The following is an 18,222-nucleotide window of genomic DNA, read 5'->3' on the forward strand; positions in this document are numbered from 1 at the left end:
AGAGGATGCAGCACGTGCTCTGTGAGCCTTTAAATTACACACTGTGGGAGCACTGGTGGGGGTAGGGGGGGTGAGCCAGGCAGGGGTGGGATTCGCAAGGGCTTCCTGGAGGAAGCACCTCTGAAACATGCCTGAGTGGGACTTCTTTCCTTAGGGGAGATGGGGGGCACTTTCTGGGTCCAGGGTTCGGCCCTGATGGCAGAGGGCCCGAAACATTAGCCTATGGCCTCAAGGGCCAGGCAGGGGGATGGGGTTTGCCTGAATGTCAGGTGAGGACTGAGGTCAGAGTCCCCATCTCTCTCGGGTAAACCTAGGGCCTGCTGGACTCAGGGGGTCTGATGGGGCACCCCTCCTGCCTTCAGCTGACCAATGCAGGTGACGACGTGGTCGTGTTCTACAATGACAAGGCCTCACTGGCCCACCTGCTGGACATGATGAAGGCTGCCCGGGATGGTGTGGAGGACCACAGCCCCCTCATGTATCACATCTCCCTGGTGGACCTGCTGGCTGCCTGTGCCGAGGGCAAGAACGTCTACACTGAGATCAAGTGCACCTCCCTGCTGCCCCTGGAAGACGTGGTGTCTGTGGTGACACACGAGGACTGCATCACCGAGGTCCTCTGGGGACTGGGAGAGGTGGCTGGGGTGGGTGGGGACGGCCGGGGTGGGGGAAGGGTAGAGCCAGGCCGAGGCAGCCTTTCAGTCTTGCCATGGCAGGGCAGGAAGAGGTTGGTGAGGGAAGTGGGGGAGTGGCAGACATGGGGGCTGGTAGGAGGGGTGTGGGGAGAGGAGCAAAGGAGAGGTCAGGGGAGAATCTGAGTGCAGAGAGGGAGAGCCTGGGCCGGTAGCCTTGCTAGCGCCCCTGACCTTGCTCCGGGCTGTGCAGGTGAAAATGGCCTACGTGAACTTCGTGAATCACTGCTACGTGGACACAGAGGTGGAGATGAAGGAGATCTACACCAGCAACCACATCTGGACACTCTTTGAGAACTTCACCCTGGACATGGCTCGGGTCTGTCCCCGGGGGGTGGGGCGTGGGCCTGTGGGTGCGCTGTGCTGGGCAGGGGCGTGGGTGGGAGCCCCGGCAGCCTTCGGGGCGGGGGGCAGGAGCGGTGGGGCCCCCCAGGCATCTCTCTCTCCCACCCCAGGTCTGCAGTAAGCGTGAGAAGCGCCTGGCTGACCCCACCCTGGAGAAGTATGTGCTGACTGTTGTGCTGGACACCATCAACGCCTTCTTCAGCTCTCCATTCTCGGAGAACAGCACCTCCCTGCAGGTGAGCCGCTCTTGCCCGCACAGCTTTTGTGTAGCGAAGAGGGAAAAGAGGATATATATTCCCGTTTGCTCGTGGCACATAAAGACGTAGCAGAAGGACATATACAAGTGTGTTAATTGCATATGCTGTGTAACAAATCACCCTAGACCTTAGCAGTTTAAAACAACAAACATTTATTCTTCTGTAATTTCTGCGGGTCAGGAATTGCAGTGGGGGCAGTACCCTAGAACAGGAATTCGTAAATTCACTGGGTATGACGGATCCCAGGGTGGCGGGGGGCAGCTGGCAGCACTTACTCCCCAAAGACAAGATGGTCATGCCTACCTCAGTGGACAGCAGAGTCAGAGCAGTAATCCAGAGGGTCCGATGTACAGAGATCTTTGGTGTTTGGCTTAATTGATCAGGTGCCCCTAGGACTGAAATAGACAGCCTTTTGAAGTCTTACTTACCTGTATCAGCAAAAAAGTTCTAGGCTAGCGAACAGGAGTTTGTCTTAAATCACTGGAAGAGTCATGGCCCCTTAATCGATTCCCAGATTCTCAGATGTCATAGCCCAGAGCCTCTTGAAGGAAAGAGAGGCAGGTTCCCTTTAGGAGGGAGCCTATGACAATACCTAAATCCTAAAGAAACACTGGATGGACACACAAGTGACCAAGAAAGGGGCTACCTATAGATGGACTGAGGGAGGAGCAGGTCCTGGTCTCAGCATGGGTGGGTTTGTTTTGACACACATATGTTTGCGTCCTGGGGCTTCTTTGGGACTATGGGTAATTGTATCAATTTTCCCCACCTCTCCTGAGCCCCAGGGCAGAGTGTGGGAGAATGGAGCTGATGGGGTCAAGGTTGGCTGACACTTCTCGAAGTGTGCCTTTTCATAGCTTGCTTTGGGTTTTGAACCATGTAAATATATCAACTTTCCACAATATTAATTTGTTAAAAACTTTTTTTAGAGGAAGGAAAAGGCCAGCAATAGGACTAGAAGCCCCAGGTCTGGACTTTGGGGAGTTCTCACAGGGCTGCCATGTACAGTCGGGCAGGTTGTGCACTGCCGAGAGGAAAGGGAGTACCTTTTTCCGATTGGCACAAAGACACATGGTATCTGTTGGAGGCCTTCTTCCTCTATCGTGCCCATTCTCAGTGGGCCCTGGTCACTGGGCCTGGGGCTTTCCAGGTTGGAGGGTGGGTCGGGCTGTAGCAGTAGGCGTGTTGCCTCTTGCAGACACACCAGACAATCGTGGTGCAGCTGCTGCAGTCCACCACACGGCTGCTCGAGTGTCCGTGGCTGCAGCAGCAGCACAAGGGCTCCGTGGAGGCCTGTATCCGGACCCTCGCCATGGTGGGTGAGTGCGCCAGGGGCACTGGCTAGCTCCAACCACCCCTCCCCGCCCTTCGCCACAGGGACGCCTGCCCTCAAAATAAACATGTTATTCCTAAGCTCGCTCGTCATCTGCTTCCAGGTAGTTCTCAGTAGGTCCTTCTTGGTGTCTGACTAGCATCTTAGCAATTGAGAGAAGCTGTTCTCTGCTTTGAGCCGGTTCCCCAGAGGAGAATGCTGGGGGACATTCCCCAACCGAAGTTGCCTGTGCTTGCAAATGGTTTCAGGCAGAAGGGCAGCCTGTAAGATTGTTAGGGAGCATTGGGGAAGGGGAGGGGTCAGAGTGGAGCCAGGGTAGAGTCAAAGAGGCAGAAACTCCCTCTTTTTACCCAAAAAGGGGGAAGAGGGCACCTCAGCCCAAGAGGGGGCCGGCGTGTACCCCAGAACCTTGGTTAGTTCACCCTGTGCCCTGGCCGAGCAGCCCTGAGCCTGGCCCCTCTGGCTGGCTGAGGCCTCCACCTGCCCCCCTGCCCCCCGCCCTCCAGCACCCCTCCTCTCTCCCCCCAGCCAAAGGCCGGGCCATCTCACTGCCCATGGACCTGGATGCACACATCAGCTCGCTGCTCAGCAGCGGCACCAGCTGTGCAGCTGCAGCCCAGCGCAACGCCTCCAACTACAAGGCGACCACGCGGGCCTTCCCCCGTGTCACGCCCACCGCCAACCAGTGGGACTACAAGAACATCATCGAGAAGCTGCAGGTGGGTGTGGGGCTGCCTGGCATCTGCCACGAGAGCTGCTTTGGAAGGGCATGTTCCGGGGAAGCATCCCTTCCTGTGTTGTCCCCGCTCCCCAGGAAGGAGTCCTCTGCTAAGGGCAGGCCAGGGGCCGGGGACTGAGGGGCATCCTTCCAGGGGAAGCCAGGAGAACCCAGGCACCTGCTAGTGGGGTTGGTGCTCATGGAGGGATCAGGACAACTCTCAGTCCTTATAGCCCCTTCCTGTTTGTGCAACACATTATTGACACACACACTTCTGGGGGGTGTGGTGGCTTGCTATCCCCACGTGGCGGGAGACTGAGGCTCAGAGAGGGTGAGGGTGAGGGGTTTGCCCGGGTCACACAGCTAGACGAGGGGCTGGGTGAAAGGGCAGGGCTTGTGGCTCCCAGCCAGGAGCTCTGGGCAGACAGACATCCTGCATTGTTCAGGGTGGTTCCGTGGGTCCAGGGCCCCTCAGACAGGCTCAGAGAAATCTGTGGGGCCCTTTGGTGTTGGGGTGTGGGGAATGGCGGTCAAGCCTCACTCATCTCTTGGGCCTGGATGGCCTGCACCTGCCCGGTAGTGACTGTGCCGTGCCCGCTCCAGGACATCATCACGGCCCTGGAGGAGCGGCTGAGGCCCCTGGTACAGGCCGAACTGTCTGTGCTGGTGGACGTCCTACACTGGCCCGAGCTGCTCTTCCTGGAGGGCAGTGAGGCCTACCAGCGCTGTGAGAGTGGGGGCTTCCTGTCCAAGTGAGTGCGATGCCAGCCCGGCCGGTGGGGGGCGGGTAGCAGGTGCGAGGCAGCCTGGGACAGGGAAGGGCCCTGCGGGGACTGGACAGCCTGCGGGATCAGAGGGCCGGGTGTGTTCCCGCCCGGCACAGGGCAGGGGAGGTGGCTGGAGGGAGGCATCAGAGGCTGCCCCATGTGTGCCCTCCTTCCTCACTGGCCAGGCTGATCCAGCACACCAAGGACCTCATGGAGTCGGAGGAGAAGCTGTGTGTCAAGGTGCTGCGGACCCTGCAGCAAATGCTGCTCAAGAAGGCCAAGTACGGGGACCGGGTGAGTGGCCAGGCGGGCTGGACATTGTGCAGGCCCGGCTGCAAGTGCCAGGGGCTCGGGGCCAGGACTGTCCGGCCAGAGGTTAAATGGTGAAAAGTGCCACTGTGGGCTCTCGCTCCCTGTCCTCCAGGGCAATCAGCTGCGCAAGATGCTGCTACAAAACTACCTCCAGAACCGGAAGTCCAGCTCGAGGGGGGACCTTCCGGACCCCATGTGCCCTGGTCAGTACCACCTGCCCCCTGGCTGTGCCTCTGGGTGACCCTTTGCCTAGGCCCTGGGCGCCCCTTCCGTTCCCCTGCTCCACCAGCTCCCCTCAAGCGGGTTCCCCAACTTCAGGCCTGGACCAAGACTGGTCAGCAATTGCGGCCACCCAGTGCCGGCTGGACAAGGAGGGGGCCACCAAGCTGGTATGCGACCTGATCACCAGCACCAAGAATGAGAAGATTTTCCAGGAGAGCATTGGCCTGGCCATCCGCCTGCTGGATGGTGGCAACACAGAGATACAGGTGTGGACTGGGTGGGGGTCCTGGGTGGTGCCTTCTACGAGGAGGTACAGTGTGCCCCGTAGCTGGGGCCGCAGGGCTAGGTGCTGGTGGCCGGCACGAGTCTGGCTACCCGTGGGCAGTCCCACCTCCCATAACTGCCCCCCTGTCATGTGGCCTCTTTTCTATCCACGCAGACCACCCTGTTCAAGCCAGGCCTGAGCCTGTCTCCCCACCATGCTGCCCACATCACATCCATCATTCCTGCCTCTTGGCCTCTGCTCAGGCTTGCTTCCCTCCTCTTCCACATCCTCCTCAGCCTTTGGTGCCCAACTAAAGGACACCTTTGCCTCCTCTGAAAAGCCCCCTCTGATTGCTTTATCCCCCTTCATTCATTCGTGCATTGTTTCAGTAAGTCCGCACTGAGTGCCTTCCACGGCCTGTCAGTGTTCTAGTCACTGAGGATTCAGTAGTGAACAAAAAAAACAAAATCTGTGTTCTCTTGGTCCTGTATCCTAATGAGGACAACAGCCAATAACCGTAATCCCCACATAACATGGAAGGCATGATGGACAGTGAAGATGGAGGTGAGGGGCCTAGGGAGTGCTGGGGCAGGGATCAGGGTCGTGTCCTGGAAAGGGGAACGTTGGACCCAGAGGTGAGCATGTGAACAGGCGGGCGCTGTCCTGGGAGAGCAGGCAGCAGGTGCAAAGGCCATGAGGAGGAAGTGGCTGATGTGGCTGGAGAGGGCAGAGGAGTGGAGAGTGGTGGGCCCTGGGGTCAGAGAGGTGGCAGGCCATCGTGTGGCCTCATGTGAGCTGTGAGGCGTGGCTTTTCCTGTGAGTGAGATGGGGCCGCTCCAGGGTTTGAGGCAGAGGAAATACGAGACTTAGACTTCTGAGGGGCGTCCCTGCTGCTGTGTGGGGAGCAGACAGAGGGCCAAGGGCAGATGCAGATGGGGGTGAGGAGCCTGGGGTGGGCCTCCAGCATCACATGGACAGCAGATACGGACCCTTCCCCTCCGCCTCCACAGTCCTGACCGACCCTGCCCCAGCCTTAGTCCCGGGGCACGTCTAGGGGCTTGTCTGTGGTCCTGCAGGTGCTTTTCCCTGCAGCACAGGATAGAGCCCTCCAGGGACCCAGCAAGGGCTGCTCAGAGCCAGGCCCAGTGCTGAGGCTGTCCCTCATCTCACCATCTGCCCCCAGAAATCCTTCTACAACCTTATGACAAGTGACAAGAAGTCAGAGCGCTTCTTCAAGGTGCTGCATGACCGCATGAAGCGGGCCCAGCAGGAGACCAAGTCCACGGTGGCCGTCAACATGAATGACCTGGGCAGCCAGCCGCGCGAGGACCGGGAGTCGGCAGACCCCACCACCAAAGGTCAGAGGTCACAGCAGTACAGGATGCTGTACTGGGTGCTGGGCCAGGGTCAGAGGCTTCAGGGTGAGGGGGGTCACGGGGCGAGATCTGCAGGCAGGGGCCTGGGGGTGGGAACGCAGGGTCCGGTTACTTCCAGCAGCCCCAGCCTGACCGGGCTTCGCCCTGCAGGCCGCGTGGCCTCCTTCTCGATGCCAGGCTCCCCATCCCGCTATTCGCTGGGCCCCAGCCTGCGCCGGGGGCACGAGGTGGGCGAGCGCGTGCAGAGCAACGAGATGGGCACGTCCGTGCTCATCATGCAGCCCATCTTGCGCTTTCTGCAGCTGCTGTGTGAGAACCACAACCGAGACCTGCAGGTGAGCGCCTGCCCCGCCCCTCCCCCAGCCAGCACGTGGGCCCCTGCCCTCCACGTCTGCTGGTGCCTGGCTGCTCTGTGGTTGGTGGTCACGCCCTGCGGCGCTCACTGTCGTGGTCCCGTGCAGGCCTCTGCCTCCCTGCGGGAGCGGTGCCATGTCCACCCTTCTGTGCTCTGCAGAACTTCCTGCGCTCCCAGAACAACAAGACCAACTACAACCTGGTGTGTGAGACACTGCAGTTCCTGGACATCATGTGCGGCAGCACCACCGGTGGCTTGGGGCTGCTGGGGCTTTACATCAATGAGGACAACGTGGGCCTTGTCATCCAGACCCTGGAGACCCTCACTGAGTACTGTCAGGGCCCCTGCCACGAGAACCAGGTAAGTCGCCATGAGAACCAGGAGCAGCCGAGGGGGAGTACAGAGGTGTGGGTGGGTGGAGCAGGCTGGGCAGGGGAGACACTGAGCCTCCGGAGCGCCACAGTTCTGAGGGGCCTGGGCCCCGTGTCTCCCACTGCCTCCTGCCAGACCTGCATCGTGACGCATGAGTCCAACGGCATAGACATCATCACAGCCCTGATTCTTAATGACATCAGTCCCCTGTGCAAATACCGTATGGATCTGGTGCTGCAGCTTAAGGTGGGGCCCGTGGCACTCCACGTGAGTGTGCATGGGATGTGTGTGCACAAATGCACGTGACGCGACCTGTGTTGAGTGTGCATACTGGGGTGTGTTGGCATGTTTAATATGTACGTGTCAATATGTATACGTAAATGAATGTGTGAGCAAGCGTGTTGGACGTACACTCTAGGAGCAGACGTGTTCTGGGTTTATCTGAGGGTCTCCCACGTACGTGTCTGCTTTCTGAGGATTGCGTCTGCTTGCCATGGGGTGGCGGTGAAGACAGCTAGTGGGTGGGCTGGATTTGCAAGACACTTCTCAGCAAGTCCTGGGGGCCAGCAGGGATGGGAAGGTTACGGCGCATCTTGCAGGCCAGGAGAGGCTATTATGGAGTAGACGGTGGAAGAGGTTGTTGGGGGGCATCGTAGGGGCTCTCAGACTGTGACCTGTCCCCCTCTCCCCACCTCTCCACAGGACAATGCCTCCAAGCTGCTCCTGGCTCTGATGGAGAGCCGGCACGACAGTGAAAACGCTGAGCGAATCCTCATCAGCCTGCGGCCCCAGGAGCTGGTGAGGCTGGGGCCAGGGGTCAGGTGGGAAGACGTGCCTGGCTGGGGTGTAGGGGAACGGGGATCAGGACATTCCCTACGCGCCAGGAAGGCGGCAAACAGGCCCTGCCCTGCCAGGTGGACGTCATCAAGAAAGCCTACCTGCAGGAGGAGGAGCGGGAAAACTCGGAGGTGAGCCCACGGGAAGTGGGCCACAACATCTACATCCTGGCGCTGCAGGTACCAGCCCCACCCCTGGCTCCGCCCCCGGCGGTCCTGCCCCGCCCCCCCCACCCTAGCGACCACGCCCCGTGACTCTGCGCCGCCCTCTCACTCAGCTCTCCAGGCACAACAAGCAGCTGCAGCACCTGCTCAAGCCAGTGAAGCGCATCCAAGAGGAGGAGGCCGAGGGCATCTCTTCTATGGTGGGGGCGCGGGGACACGGCTGGTTGTGGGGCGGGGCTTAGGTCTAGGGGCGTGGCTGGGCGAGAGATTGGATGGGCTGGTATCTGGGGGCGAGGCTAGGAACTGAGGGAGGGGATGAGGGCACTGCGAGATCGGAGGGCCGGTTGGAATACGGGATGAGCCCGGGGGCAGGTCCAGGAACTCTGGGCGGAGCACGACTCGGGGGTGTGGCCTGAACCTGAGTAAAGGGCTGGAATGGGGAGGCGGGGCTCAGGGTGGGAGGAGCCGGGAGGGTGGGCGGTCCGGGGTGAAACCTAGGGGTAGAGGTGGGAGCCGGGTTGTGGGACAGGTCTGGAAGCCTGGAGCTGGAGCCATGGGTGTTGAGGGGCCTATAGAATTGTTTCGACAGGCTCTCCCCCCTTATCCCCTCTTTCTTCTGGGCTGCATCCTAGTTGGAGTAGGCTGGGTCTCGTCTGGCCCCGGGGGGCACGTGGAGCAGGTAGGGCTCTGGTGTGAGGTCTAGCGGTGGAAAGTTGCGGGGCCTGACCTCCGCGGCCCCTCTACCCCCAGCTCAGCCTAAACAACAAGCAGCTGTCCCAGATGCTCAAGTCCTCTGCGCCCGCACAAGAGGAGGAGGAGGACCCCCTGGCCTACTACGAGAACCACACATCCCAGATAGAGGTGGGGCCCGAGGGCAGTAGGGGCGCTGTGAGTGAGGGCCTGTGAACTTGGCCCTTGAGGGCTGTGGCCTAGGTGTGACCACGTGCCTGTGTGCACCCAGATCGTACGACAGGACCGCAGCATGGAGCAGATCGTGTTCCCGGTGCCTGGCATCTGCCAGTTCCTGACGGAGGAGACCAAGCACCGGCTCTTCACCACCACGGAGCAGGATGAGCAGGGCAGCAAAGTGAGCGACTTCTTCGACCAGTCCTCCTTCCTGCACAACGAAATGGAGTGGCAGCGCAAGCTCCGCAGTGAGGACCCCCGCGGGGCGGGAGGGCAAGGCCCCCTGGTGACCCCCTTACCTGCCAGGGGGGGCTGCCTCACCCCACCCCACCCCAGGAGGGCTCCAGTCACGTTTTCCCCCTGAAGCGGGGCCTGGAGCTTGAGCAGGTGCTGGGGGCCCCGGAGGGGGAGGCCATGTGGGATGAGGGGACAATGTTAACCAGAGACCCACCCACATCTCCCCCAGGCATGCCACTGATCTACTGGTTCTCCCGCCGAATGACCCTGTGGGGCAGTATTTCCTTCAACCTGGCAGTTTTTATCAACATCATCATTGCCTTCTTCTACCCCTACATGGAGGGCGCGTCCACAGGTGGGGACACAAGGCTGGCAGACTGTGGCCCTGGAGACCACCGTGCTTCCTCCCTGGGTTTGGGCAGAGCCTTGTGGCCAGCCAGGCTCTGAGGGGACCAGATGCAGAGTGGGGGAAAGGCACCCCTGCACTACTTTCTGGGCTTTGCACCCCATCATGGGGGGAGAGACAGATGGGGTCCAGTGCGATGACAGGGTCCTTGACCTCGAGACAGTACACGTCTCTCTCACACACACGGGCCCACGCGCATGAGCCAGAGCTCAGCTATGATAGCAGCAGCTGGATAGGGCCTCTGCTGCCTTAAGCCTAGACATGCAGGTGTGGTGGTGCAGGAGAGGCCCTAATACCAGGTGACCAAGAACTTAATAGGGAAGGTTTCCGGGAGGAGGTGGTTTCTCGGGGTCTGTTGGGGCTGTGGTGGGCTTCAGAGACCAGTGCTCACCCTGCACCCTGGCCCCCAGGCGTGCTGGGCTCCCCACTCATCTCACTGCTGTTCTGGATCCTCATCTGTTTCTCCATCGCGGCCCTGTTCACCAAGCGCTACAGCATCCGCCCCCTCATTGTGGCGCTCATCCTGCGCTCCATCTACTACCTGGGCATTGGGCCCACACTCAACATCCTGGGCGCCCTCAACGTGAGTGCCAGAGGGAGCCCTCACCCCAGACCACCCTTGGGGCTCATGGCACCATTGGACCTCAGGCTGGCCTGCTGCCTCCCGGCAGCCACTGCTCTGCCCTAACCCCCTTGTGCCTGTGTCGGGATCAAGCTTGTTAAAGCTCCACGGTTAGGGCCGTTCTGTGCCTCCACTGTCTCCCGGGACAGCCTGGGGCAACCGGCACTCAGAGATAGCCAGCCAGGAGTCACTTTGGGGCACCGGCTTCAGGGCTGCTGTGTAGACGGTGTTAGTCGGGCACTGCCCAGAGGCACTGTGTGTACTGTAGACATTAAAGATTTGTATATTATGACAATTCCTGACAGCTGGAAATAAAGTACCCAGAGCAAGGTGGGGGGAGACCCCTTTTCCGAACTTACCAAGTCACCGTAAGAGGCCAAGGTTGGTCTGCTTGGTCTGACTCTATCTGTATCTCACTTTCTTCCTGGAGCCAGGGGCCCACGGGGCTCCTCCCCTGTTCTATCCAAGAGTCCAGGTACATTTCTGGAGGCATTTTCATTAATGCTGAGCCTGCCAGATTGAGCAGGACCAGCTCAGATCCACTCCGGGCAAGGGCTGGCCTCCGAGCTGGTCACTGGGGGGGCAGGGCGGCAGGGAGTGGAGATTCAGGGTGGGCTGTGGGGCACTGATCCCCATGCCTTCTACCTGCCCCCAGCTGACCAACAAGATTGTATTTGTGGTGAGCTTTGTGGGCAACCGCGGAACTTTCATCCGGGGCTATAAGGCCATGGTCATGGACATGGAGTTCCTCTACCATGTGGGCTACATCCTGACGAGTGTCCTGGGCCTCTTTGTCCACGAGCTCTTCTACAGCATCCTGGTGAGCCCTCTGGGGGCTGGGGCTGGCAGGGGTGGGGGCGGTCGGGGCTTCCCTCAAGTTGCTAGTGGTTCCCCAGTGCCAGTCTCTCTGTCCGGTCCTCTTGCTGCTGGGCTGGGAGGGCTGGATTTGCAGAGTCCTCCTCTACCTGGCCCCAGCCCAGCCTTCAGGGCCCTGACGGCCACTCCCGGCCCCCATCTGGCTCATCTCCCCTGTCTGGTAGTGGTTTTAAGCTTGGACTCAAACCAGACTACCTGGGTTTGCATCCCAGCGTGGCCCCTACAAGCTCTGTGATTTGGGGCAAGTTTCTTAACTGCCCCGTGCCTTCACTCCTGTATCTATAAAATGAGGATGATTAACAGCACCCACCTCCTAGAGTGGTTGTGAGGCTGAAGTGAGCCAACGCACACAAATCACACAAAAAATTCTTCCCCCGGGTGTGGTGTTTGCCTGCCCATTCAGCCCTCACACCTTCTCCCGGGCCACTCCCTTGCCTTGGCCTTAGAACTCCAGGTGCCTCTGAGCAGCCTTCCCCGCCAGGCCCACTAGGCTGGTTCCACCTGCCCAAGCACAGACCCTCCTGGAGGAGCCTGTGGGAAACCACTGGGAGCCGGGCAGCCCTTGGATCCAGCGGCGTCTGCAGCCCCTCAAGGCCCTGTCCCTGCCCTGCAGCTCTTTGACCTCATCTACCGGGAGGAGACGCTGTTCAACGTCATCAAGAGTGTGACTCGAAATGGCCGTTCCATCCTGCTGACCGCCCTGCTGGCCCTCATCCTGGTCTACCTCTTCTCCATCGTTGGCTTCCTCTTCCTCAAGGATGACTTCATCCTTGAGGTTGACCGGCTGCCCGGCAATCACTCTGGAGGTCTGGCGGCTCCTCTCCTGGGAGGGTGTGGGGGCTGAGAGGGGCTGCACAGATGACCCGTGTCAGGACCAGGCGCCCTGCCTCAGTTCCTCCTCTTGGGTCCTGGGGTGGGGGTGTCTAGTTCACAGCAATCTGCCTCCCTTTGCCCCGGGACACACTGAGGGGGTGGGAGAGCCTTGGTCTTCTGCTCCCTGAGGAACCACCTGCTTGCAGACCTGGCATCCATCTGAAACTCAGTGTTTGCAGGGGCTGCCTGTGTGCCAGGCTCAGGGGTGTGGGCCCCCCCCCCTTCCTGTCCTTTGTGCATAGCAGGGGCATGAGGACCCTTCACATGTAGCCTGACAGAGGGGGGAGCTCGCAGGATCAGGGAAGGCTTCGTGGAGGATGTGGGGCGGGGGGCACAGTGAGGGGAATGATGGCCATTGGACTTCCTGGTGACCTCACCCACGTCCTCTCTAGCCAGCCCCCTGGGGATGCCACATGGAGCTGCCACATTTGTGGGCACGTGCAGTGGGGACAAGCTGGACTGTGTCTCAGGGGTCTCAGTGCCTGAGGTCCTGGAAGGTGAGGGCAGTGTGTCTTGGGCGCCTGGGGCAGGGGCGCAGAGGCGGGTGGCTTGGCCTGGGTGTGAGCACATACTCCGCTTGTAGGGAACGAAGAGCTGGAGAGCACGGAGCGGGCCTGCGACACGCTGCTCATGTGCATTGTCACTGTCATGAACCACGGGCTGCGCAATGGTGGTGGCGTGGGCGACATTCTCCGCAAGCCCTCCAAAGACGTGAGCATCCCCTGCCCCGCTCCCAAATCCACGTGGCCTGAGCCCTGGCCACGTCAGCCACTGCGAGGTCCTGCTCTCGGGTCACGGTCACGGCCTGGGGGAGCAGCTCGGCCCCCCTCCCTCTCCGATGTTGCAAGCCCCCACTTCGCATCCCCTCTCCCTGCTTGGCCACCGGGTCCAGTGTGCGGTTACATGGTTGTTGAGCTTCCCCACCCCCGTCTGCTCACGCCTCCCCACCGGCTCCCTGTAGTTGCTCTCAGGAAAGACCTTGGCAGCTGAGCTTTGCCCAGGCTGGGGAAGGCGTGAGTCAGACACCGGGCGGATCCCCGGCTGCGCTGGCTTCATCTGCGAGGCAGAGCCCCGGCCCACAGCAGGGGAGGGCAGGGTGGGGAAGCTGAGTCTGCTCCGTGAGGACGCCTCAGGATTTGACTCAGGCAGCCAGGCATTACCAGTACTCAGTCTGTCCTCGGCCACATGGGAAAGCCGCTTCCAAGGTCAGACAGTGTTTCTAGAATGTGTGAGGCCAGGCGTCCTGAGGGTGGGGCAGAGGCGTTCAGAGCTGGCTCTGTCCCCAGCCCAAGGTTAGGGGCAGAGACAGGCCTCGACCTGCAGCCTCAGTGCCCCATGCCAAACTCTTATCACAGGGTGCCGGCCTCGCTGGTATCCTTTCTGAGTCCGCTGTCTCCTAAGCCACACTCAGGGCTTGTGATTGTACTTCTCACTGCCCACAGTGAGGCTGGGTCTGCTCTGCCTCCCTCAGGGCCCTGGGAGCCGGGGGCCTTCGTCCCCCTCTGCTGAGGGCCGAGCCTCCTCTGTCACAGCCCTGACCCCTGCCTGAGTCTGGCTTGCCTGGGCAACGGGGCCCAGCCTCCCTGCTTCCCCCTCTGCAGGAGTCCCTCTTCCCAGCCCGTGTGGTCTACGACCTCCTGTTCTTCTTCATTGTCATCATCATCGTGCTGAACCTCATCTTTGGGGTGATCATTGACACCTTTGCTGACCTGCGCAGCGAGAAGCAGAAGAAGGAGGAGATTCTTAAGACCACGTGCTTCATCTGCGGTGAGGCCCCCTTACACCTTATCAGTTTCTAGAGGAAACCGAAGCCCCCCCGGTCTCTGTCCAGGGCTTTTCCCACTCCCGGTGTGAAGTCCCCTCCCCACCCACTGCAGGCTAAGGAGCGGGTGGCACCTGCAAATCCCTTATCAACTGCTCCTGCTTGCCGGGCTCTTGGGATTCTGGCCACCGTGGTGCTGAGCTGCCCCGGTGGGAGGCTACAGCTGTAGCAGGGCGGGGTCGCCACGGCTAAGTGGCTGGTGCTTTAAATAGAAGTGACCTAAATAGCCCAGGGTGGGCTGTCACATGCATTCACCAGTCCTTTTAGCCCAGGGAACAAATGCCCCCACTGCCCCAAGAGGCGGGTGTTTACTCTGCCAGGTGGCCCCACGGTGGCTCTTGGAGCCTGATGGTTTCGTCCTCACCCTCTGCATGGTCAGGTCTGGAGAGAGACAAGTTTGATAACAAGACGGTGTCCTTTGAGGAACACATCAAGTTCGAGCACAACATGTGGAACTACCTGTACTTCATCGTGCTGGTCCGCGTCAAAAACAAGACGGACTACACGGGGCCTGAGAGCTACGTGGCCCAGATGATCAAGGTGTGGACCCCGCCCGGGAGCAGCGGCCGCCGGCGGGGGGGGGGGGGGGGGGGGGGGGGGGGGAGGGGACAGTCGCGAACCCTTGTGGGAGGGCCAGCTGAGGAGCAGCTGGGGGCAGCCCTCACCGGGGACCTGCCGGCTGCCCGTGCTACCTACCGAGGGTCCTCGAGCTCTTCCGCATGGCCTCTGTTGTCAGGGAAAAGCCCACAACAAACCAGTCAGCCCCAAAGGACGTGCGTGGTGTCCCCGGGCCCGTGGCTGCCCGATACCGAGGAGGTGGGGGAGCAGGCAGACCCTGTCCCGGGACTGCTGCTTGGGGGACCATTCTGAGGGAGCCTTTTCCAGCTCGGCAAGGGGAAGGGCAGCTTCCCGGAGCTTGGATGGTCCAGGCCGAGAGGGAGCCTGGAAAAACTTTCAACTATCAGACTTCGGAGGAATCAAAGTTACTCCGTCCAATTTCTGTAGTGACTAAAAGGGAGTGAAGGCAGTGAACCAAAAAACCAAAAAGCTTTTCGGGTAAAGGAAGCCCCATCAGTTCCATTCAATGTAGTGCATCTTCAGATTATTGCACATCAGATAAATTGCAGGCTAAAAGGAAAGACCTATGGTGGGGGGGAGGGGGAGTTCTATTTGTTTCTTGAGTGTATAATTGGAACTGATCTTGGAGTGCAGGTTTATCTGTTGGTCTGAGAACTCCCAGCTTGTGACGAGGAGCCAGAAAACTGGTGGCCCCCTCCCGCTCCTCCTCGGTCGTGGGAAACGTGGCCTTGCCTCTGAGACACGTGTCGGATGCCAGCCATCCCCGGCGGTGCCTCCCCTCCCTCAGTGTGCCATCTGTCCGACTCGCATCTTCCTGGGGCGTGGGGCGTGCGGCGTGCGTGGCGGGGTGGGGCGGAAGGAAGGAAGGCGCTTCAGGGTCTGCTGCAGAGCCCTCCTCCACCTCGCAGGGTGTTCCGAGTGTAAACAGATGGTGCTGATACTGGCGAGACTTGAGGCCGGCTAAAGGAAGTTAGCCTGTCACAGCGTGGTGGCCTCAGTGCCCGCCGAGGGTTCACTGCCAGCTCATTCTGGCTCCGGGGAGGACCCCAGTCAGTTCAGATTTTCCCATGACACAGCCCTGGGGAGGAATGTGTCCAGGGTGTGACGGCGGGTTCCCCCTCCATGACTGCTCTTCTAAATGAGGCCTTCCTAGCCTGGGCCGGAGCTTGCTCATCCCACCGGCGATTTTTTTCAGAACAAGAACCTGGACTGGTTCCCCCGGATGAGGGCCATGTCCCTAGTGAGCAACGAGGGGGAAGGGGAGCAGAATGAGATCCGGATTCTTCAGGATAAGCTCAACTCCACCATGAAGCTGGTGTCCCACCTCACTGCCCAGCTCAACGAGCTCAAGGAGCAGGTGTGCACCCAGGCCTATCCTGGCCCCACCCTTGGGGTCCCACGCCGGGCAGCTCCAGACCAGACCATCCGTGGGAGGTCACAGCCCAGCCTGCCATGGGGGAGAGGGGGAGGGGACTGGGGCCTTCACGCTCCTTCCTTTCCTTTGTGGGTCTGGGGTGGAAGACAGGTTCCAAATACGCTCTCTCCCCCATGGGAAGTTAGACTGAGGTTGGCAGCCCCTGAATCCACCGAAAGACATGGCCAAGTGGACCTTTGCTACAGGTGTGAGGGGTCCTCCCCCTCGTTCACCCCTACTCCCAGCAGCTGCTCGGGGGCTCTCTGAGGGGCTCACTGCTGATAGGGGATGTCAGGGCACCCTTCCACTTCTCAAGATCCCCTCTTGCCCAGAGCACCCTCCTCTCCATCCGGACTAAATGAGCTCAGGCGCCCTTCTTTTAGGTGGGGTGTTTCCCAGCTGCACCAAATCAGGGGTTTGTGATGCACTAATTGAGGACAAGCGTTTGGGGCTGACATCCTCAAGGCACCCTGGCGGGGGGGCTGTGGCCTGCTGCCAGGGCTGAGCAGCAGCTGGGTCTGAGGCGCAGGGCGGGGGTGGATGGGTGGGTGGGTGGGCACCAGCCCCTCCCCAGTGCCCATGGAGAGAGGGCTCTGGGCTGCCTGACCCGACCTGTGGGCACCCGTTTAATCCCAGATGACAGAGCAGCGGAAACGCAGGCAACGCCTGGGCTTTGTGGACGTCCAGAACTGCATGAGCCGCTGAGAGCCACCGGAGGCCCCAGCAGTGGATGGTCGTCGCAGAGAGTGGTGACCGGGAACACTGCCCCTTCCTGCGGGTCAGGGGGCCCGGCCAGCCCGCCAGCCTCTCAAGGCCAGGTGCCCACTCGGCTTCCAGCTCCCATTCTGCCAGACACCCCCCAAGCCGTGCCAGGCTCTGGCCAGCATGGAGTGGGGAGCCACAGAGCTGACAGTCCTGCCTAGAGCCCTTAGAAACGACTCAGAAACTTACGGGGACTCAGCTTACCTTAATGCCTTAGAGGAGAGAAGTCCTCCGGAAGGACAATTGCTTTGTTCCTTAAAGCAGTAACTGACATTCTCGTGTGTTCCTCCGTGGGATTAGGAGTGGGGTCGCGTCTTTATTCTAAGCACTACATTTTGTCTCTGCCTGCTCCTGAGGGAGGTGCAGTAATGCTTTTGTTGCTAGTGATTTTAGGGCTTTTTATTTAACTTATTCACGGGTGCCGTGTTCAGCCCAGGCCACGGCTCCATGGCTCCCTCCAGGCCGCAGATCTGCTGTAGACCGCGTGTAGACCTCATCATCCAGGCCACCCCTCCAGCTCAGCCCCAGGTGGACTGGTGACCCGAGGAAAAGAGCCTTGCTCCTGGGACCTGCCTCTCCTAGGCCTCCTGAGAAGAGTCGCTGGCCCAGAGGGCAGGGCTGGGGCATGTTGGAGCGGCTGGGTTTCGACTGTTAGTTTTATCTCCTTTTGGTGTAACGTTTTACAAACCCTCTGGCCTGAGAACTAATATGTTAACTGCCTTAAATAAATTAATAGAACGCTAGTCCATGAGAAAGGGATGCTGTTTCCTACACTCCCCAGGGGCGGTGGGGGCTCCTGTGCCCACTGGCCCGGCTTCACCTCGGGCTCTCGGTAGATGCCCTGAGCGACATCCTGTCTCGCAGTGATTCCTGGACAGAACTGTATCGCAGTAGAACTGGTCTGTATTTTATTGTATGTATTTCAAAACATACTGAGGAGTCCAAGGACACAGGAGGTTAAGAGCTCACTTTCACTTCCTGGTGAGGGGTGCCTGTCAGCCCCTGCCCTACCTTCTCTCAGCTCTGTTGTTGACAGAAGAAATGCTCAAGTGGGGACCAAGAGCATTTACAACTAAGGTTCCATGGGATGAGGTGACCGTGTGTGTGTGTGTGTGTGTGTGTCCCTGGCCAGGGGGCTGGTGTCCTGTGGCCTCCCACAGAACCTGCCTAGGGCGCTAAAGCCGCCTGCAGTCTGCAGCCCCACTTGGCCGAAGACCGTCTGTGTCTCTACTCTGTCCCTCAAACCAACTTGGAACGTGGGTTTTCTGCAAGGTCAGGGGCAGAGGACCGGATCCGTCCTTCTGAGTCAGTGGGAATGACGGCCAAGCAGCCTCTTCTCATCTCTCGGCCACACCACCTCCTGCTTTCTGTTTGCAACAGGATGCCTTCTTCAATGTTTACCGCTATTTTTGGCTATCCCCCAGGAACTCCAACAAAAGGGAGCCTGAGAATCCTGCCAGGAGCCAGCAGATCCCCCCTGGCAGGTGGGGCTCCTGGGGCTGCACAGGAAGCACCTTGCCCAGAGGCCCCGTCACCTTCCCTTCTCAGGCCCAGACGGAGACCCGCATTTCCTCTCCTCTGGAGACTTCCCTACCCTGATCGGCGGGTGGGGGTGGACGCTCCATGGCATCCCTTCTCAGGCAGAAGCTTTCTTTAGAGCAGCAATGGCTTCCTTTCTGTGAAGGCTGGGTGAGATTCCTGAACCGTGAG

The 18,222-nt window shown here is 60.1% G+C and overlaps 1 protein-coding gene across 3 annotated transcripts in view; it reads left to right on the top strand.

Moving 5' to 3' along the window:
* The window catches only part of ITPR3 (inositol 1,4,5-trisphosphate receptor type 3), a 67,499-nt gene extending 50,244 nt beyond the window's left edge, over window positions 1-17,255 (top strand). For 2 of the 3 annotated variants that reach the window (XM_045497930.1, XM_045497929.1), the window contains exons 31-58: window positions 363-614; window positions 886-1,011; window positions 1,148-1,273; window positions 2,493-2,613; window positions 3,156-3,346; window positions 3,949-4,097; window positions 4,298-4,406; window positions 4,537-4,627; window positions 4,743-4,912; window positions 6,095-6,269; window positions 6,438-6,622; window positions 6,802-7,002; window positions 7,150-7,260; window positions 7,717-7,812; window positions 7,929-8,030; window positions 8,129-8,215; window positions 8,766-8,876; window positions 8,977-9,169; window positions 9,388-9,513; window positions 9,975-10,147; window positions 10,842-11,006; window positions 11,676-11,868; window positions 12,328-12,432; window positions 12,519-12,646; window positions 13,537-13,702; window positions 14,137-14,297; window positions 15,532-15,693; window positions 16,387-17,255. In XM_045497930.1, coding sequence (XP_045353886.1) covers window positions 363-614; window positions 886-1,011; window positions 1,148-1,273; window positions 2,493-2,613; window positions 3,156-3,346; window positions 3,949-4,097; window positions 4,298-4,406; window positions 4,537-4,627; window positions 4,743-4,912; window positions 6,095-6,269; window positions 6,438-6,622; window positions 6,802-7,002; window positions 7,150-7,260; window positions 7,717-7,812; window positions 7,929-8,030; window positions 8,129-8,215; window positions 8,766-8,876; window positions 8,977-9,169; window positions 9,388-9,513; window positions 9,975-10,147; window positions 10,842-11,006; window positions 11,676-11,868; window positions 12,328-12,432; window positions 12,519-12,646; window positions 13,537-13,702; window positions 14,137-14,297; window positions 15,532-15,693; window positions 16,387-16,455 — 4,044 coding nt within the window. In that variant the 3' untranslated portion in view covers window positions 16,456-17,255. The other variant, XM_045497931.1, reaches the window with a different exon arrangement.
* The last annotated feature ends 967 nt before the right edge of the window (window positions 17,256-18,222 follow it).

Source organism: Leopardus geoffroyi, chromosome B2 (assembly GCF_018350155.1).
Source record: "Leopardus geoffroyi isolate Oge1 chromosome B2, O.geoffroyi_Oge1_pat1.0, whole genome shotgun sequence".
In the NCBI taxonomy this organism is placed as follows: Eukaryota; Metazoa; Chordata; class Mammalia; order Carnivora; family Felidae; genus Leopardus; species Leopardus geoffroyi.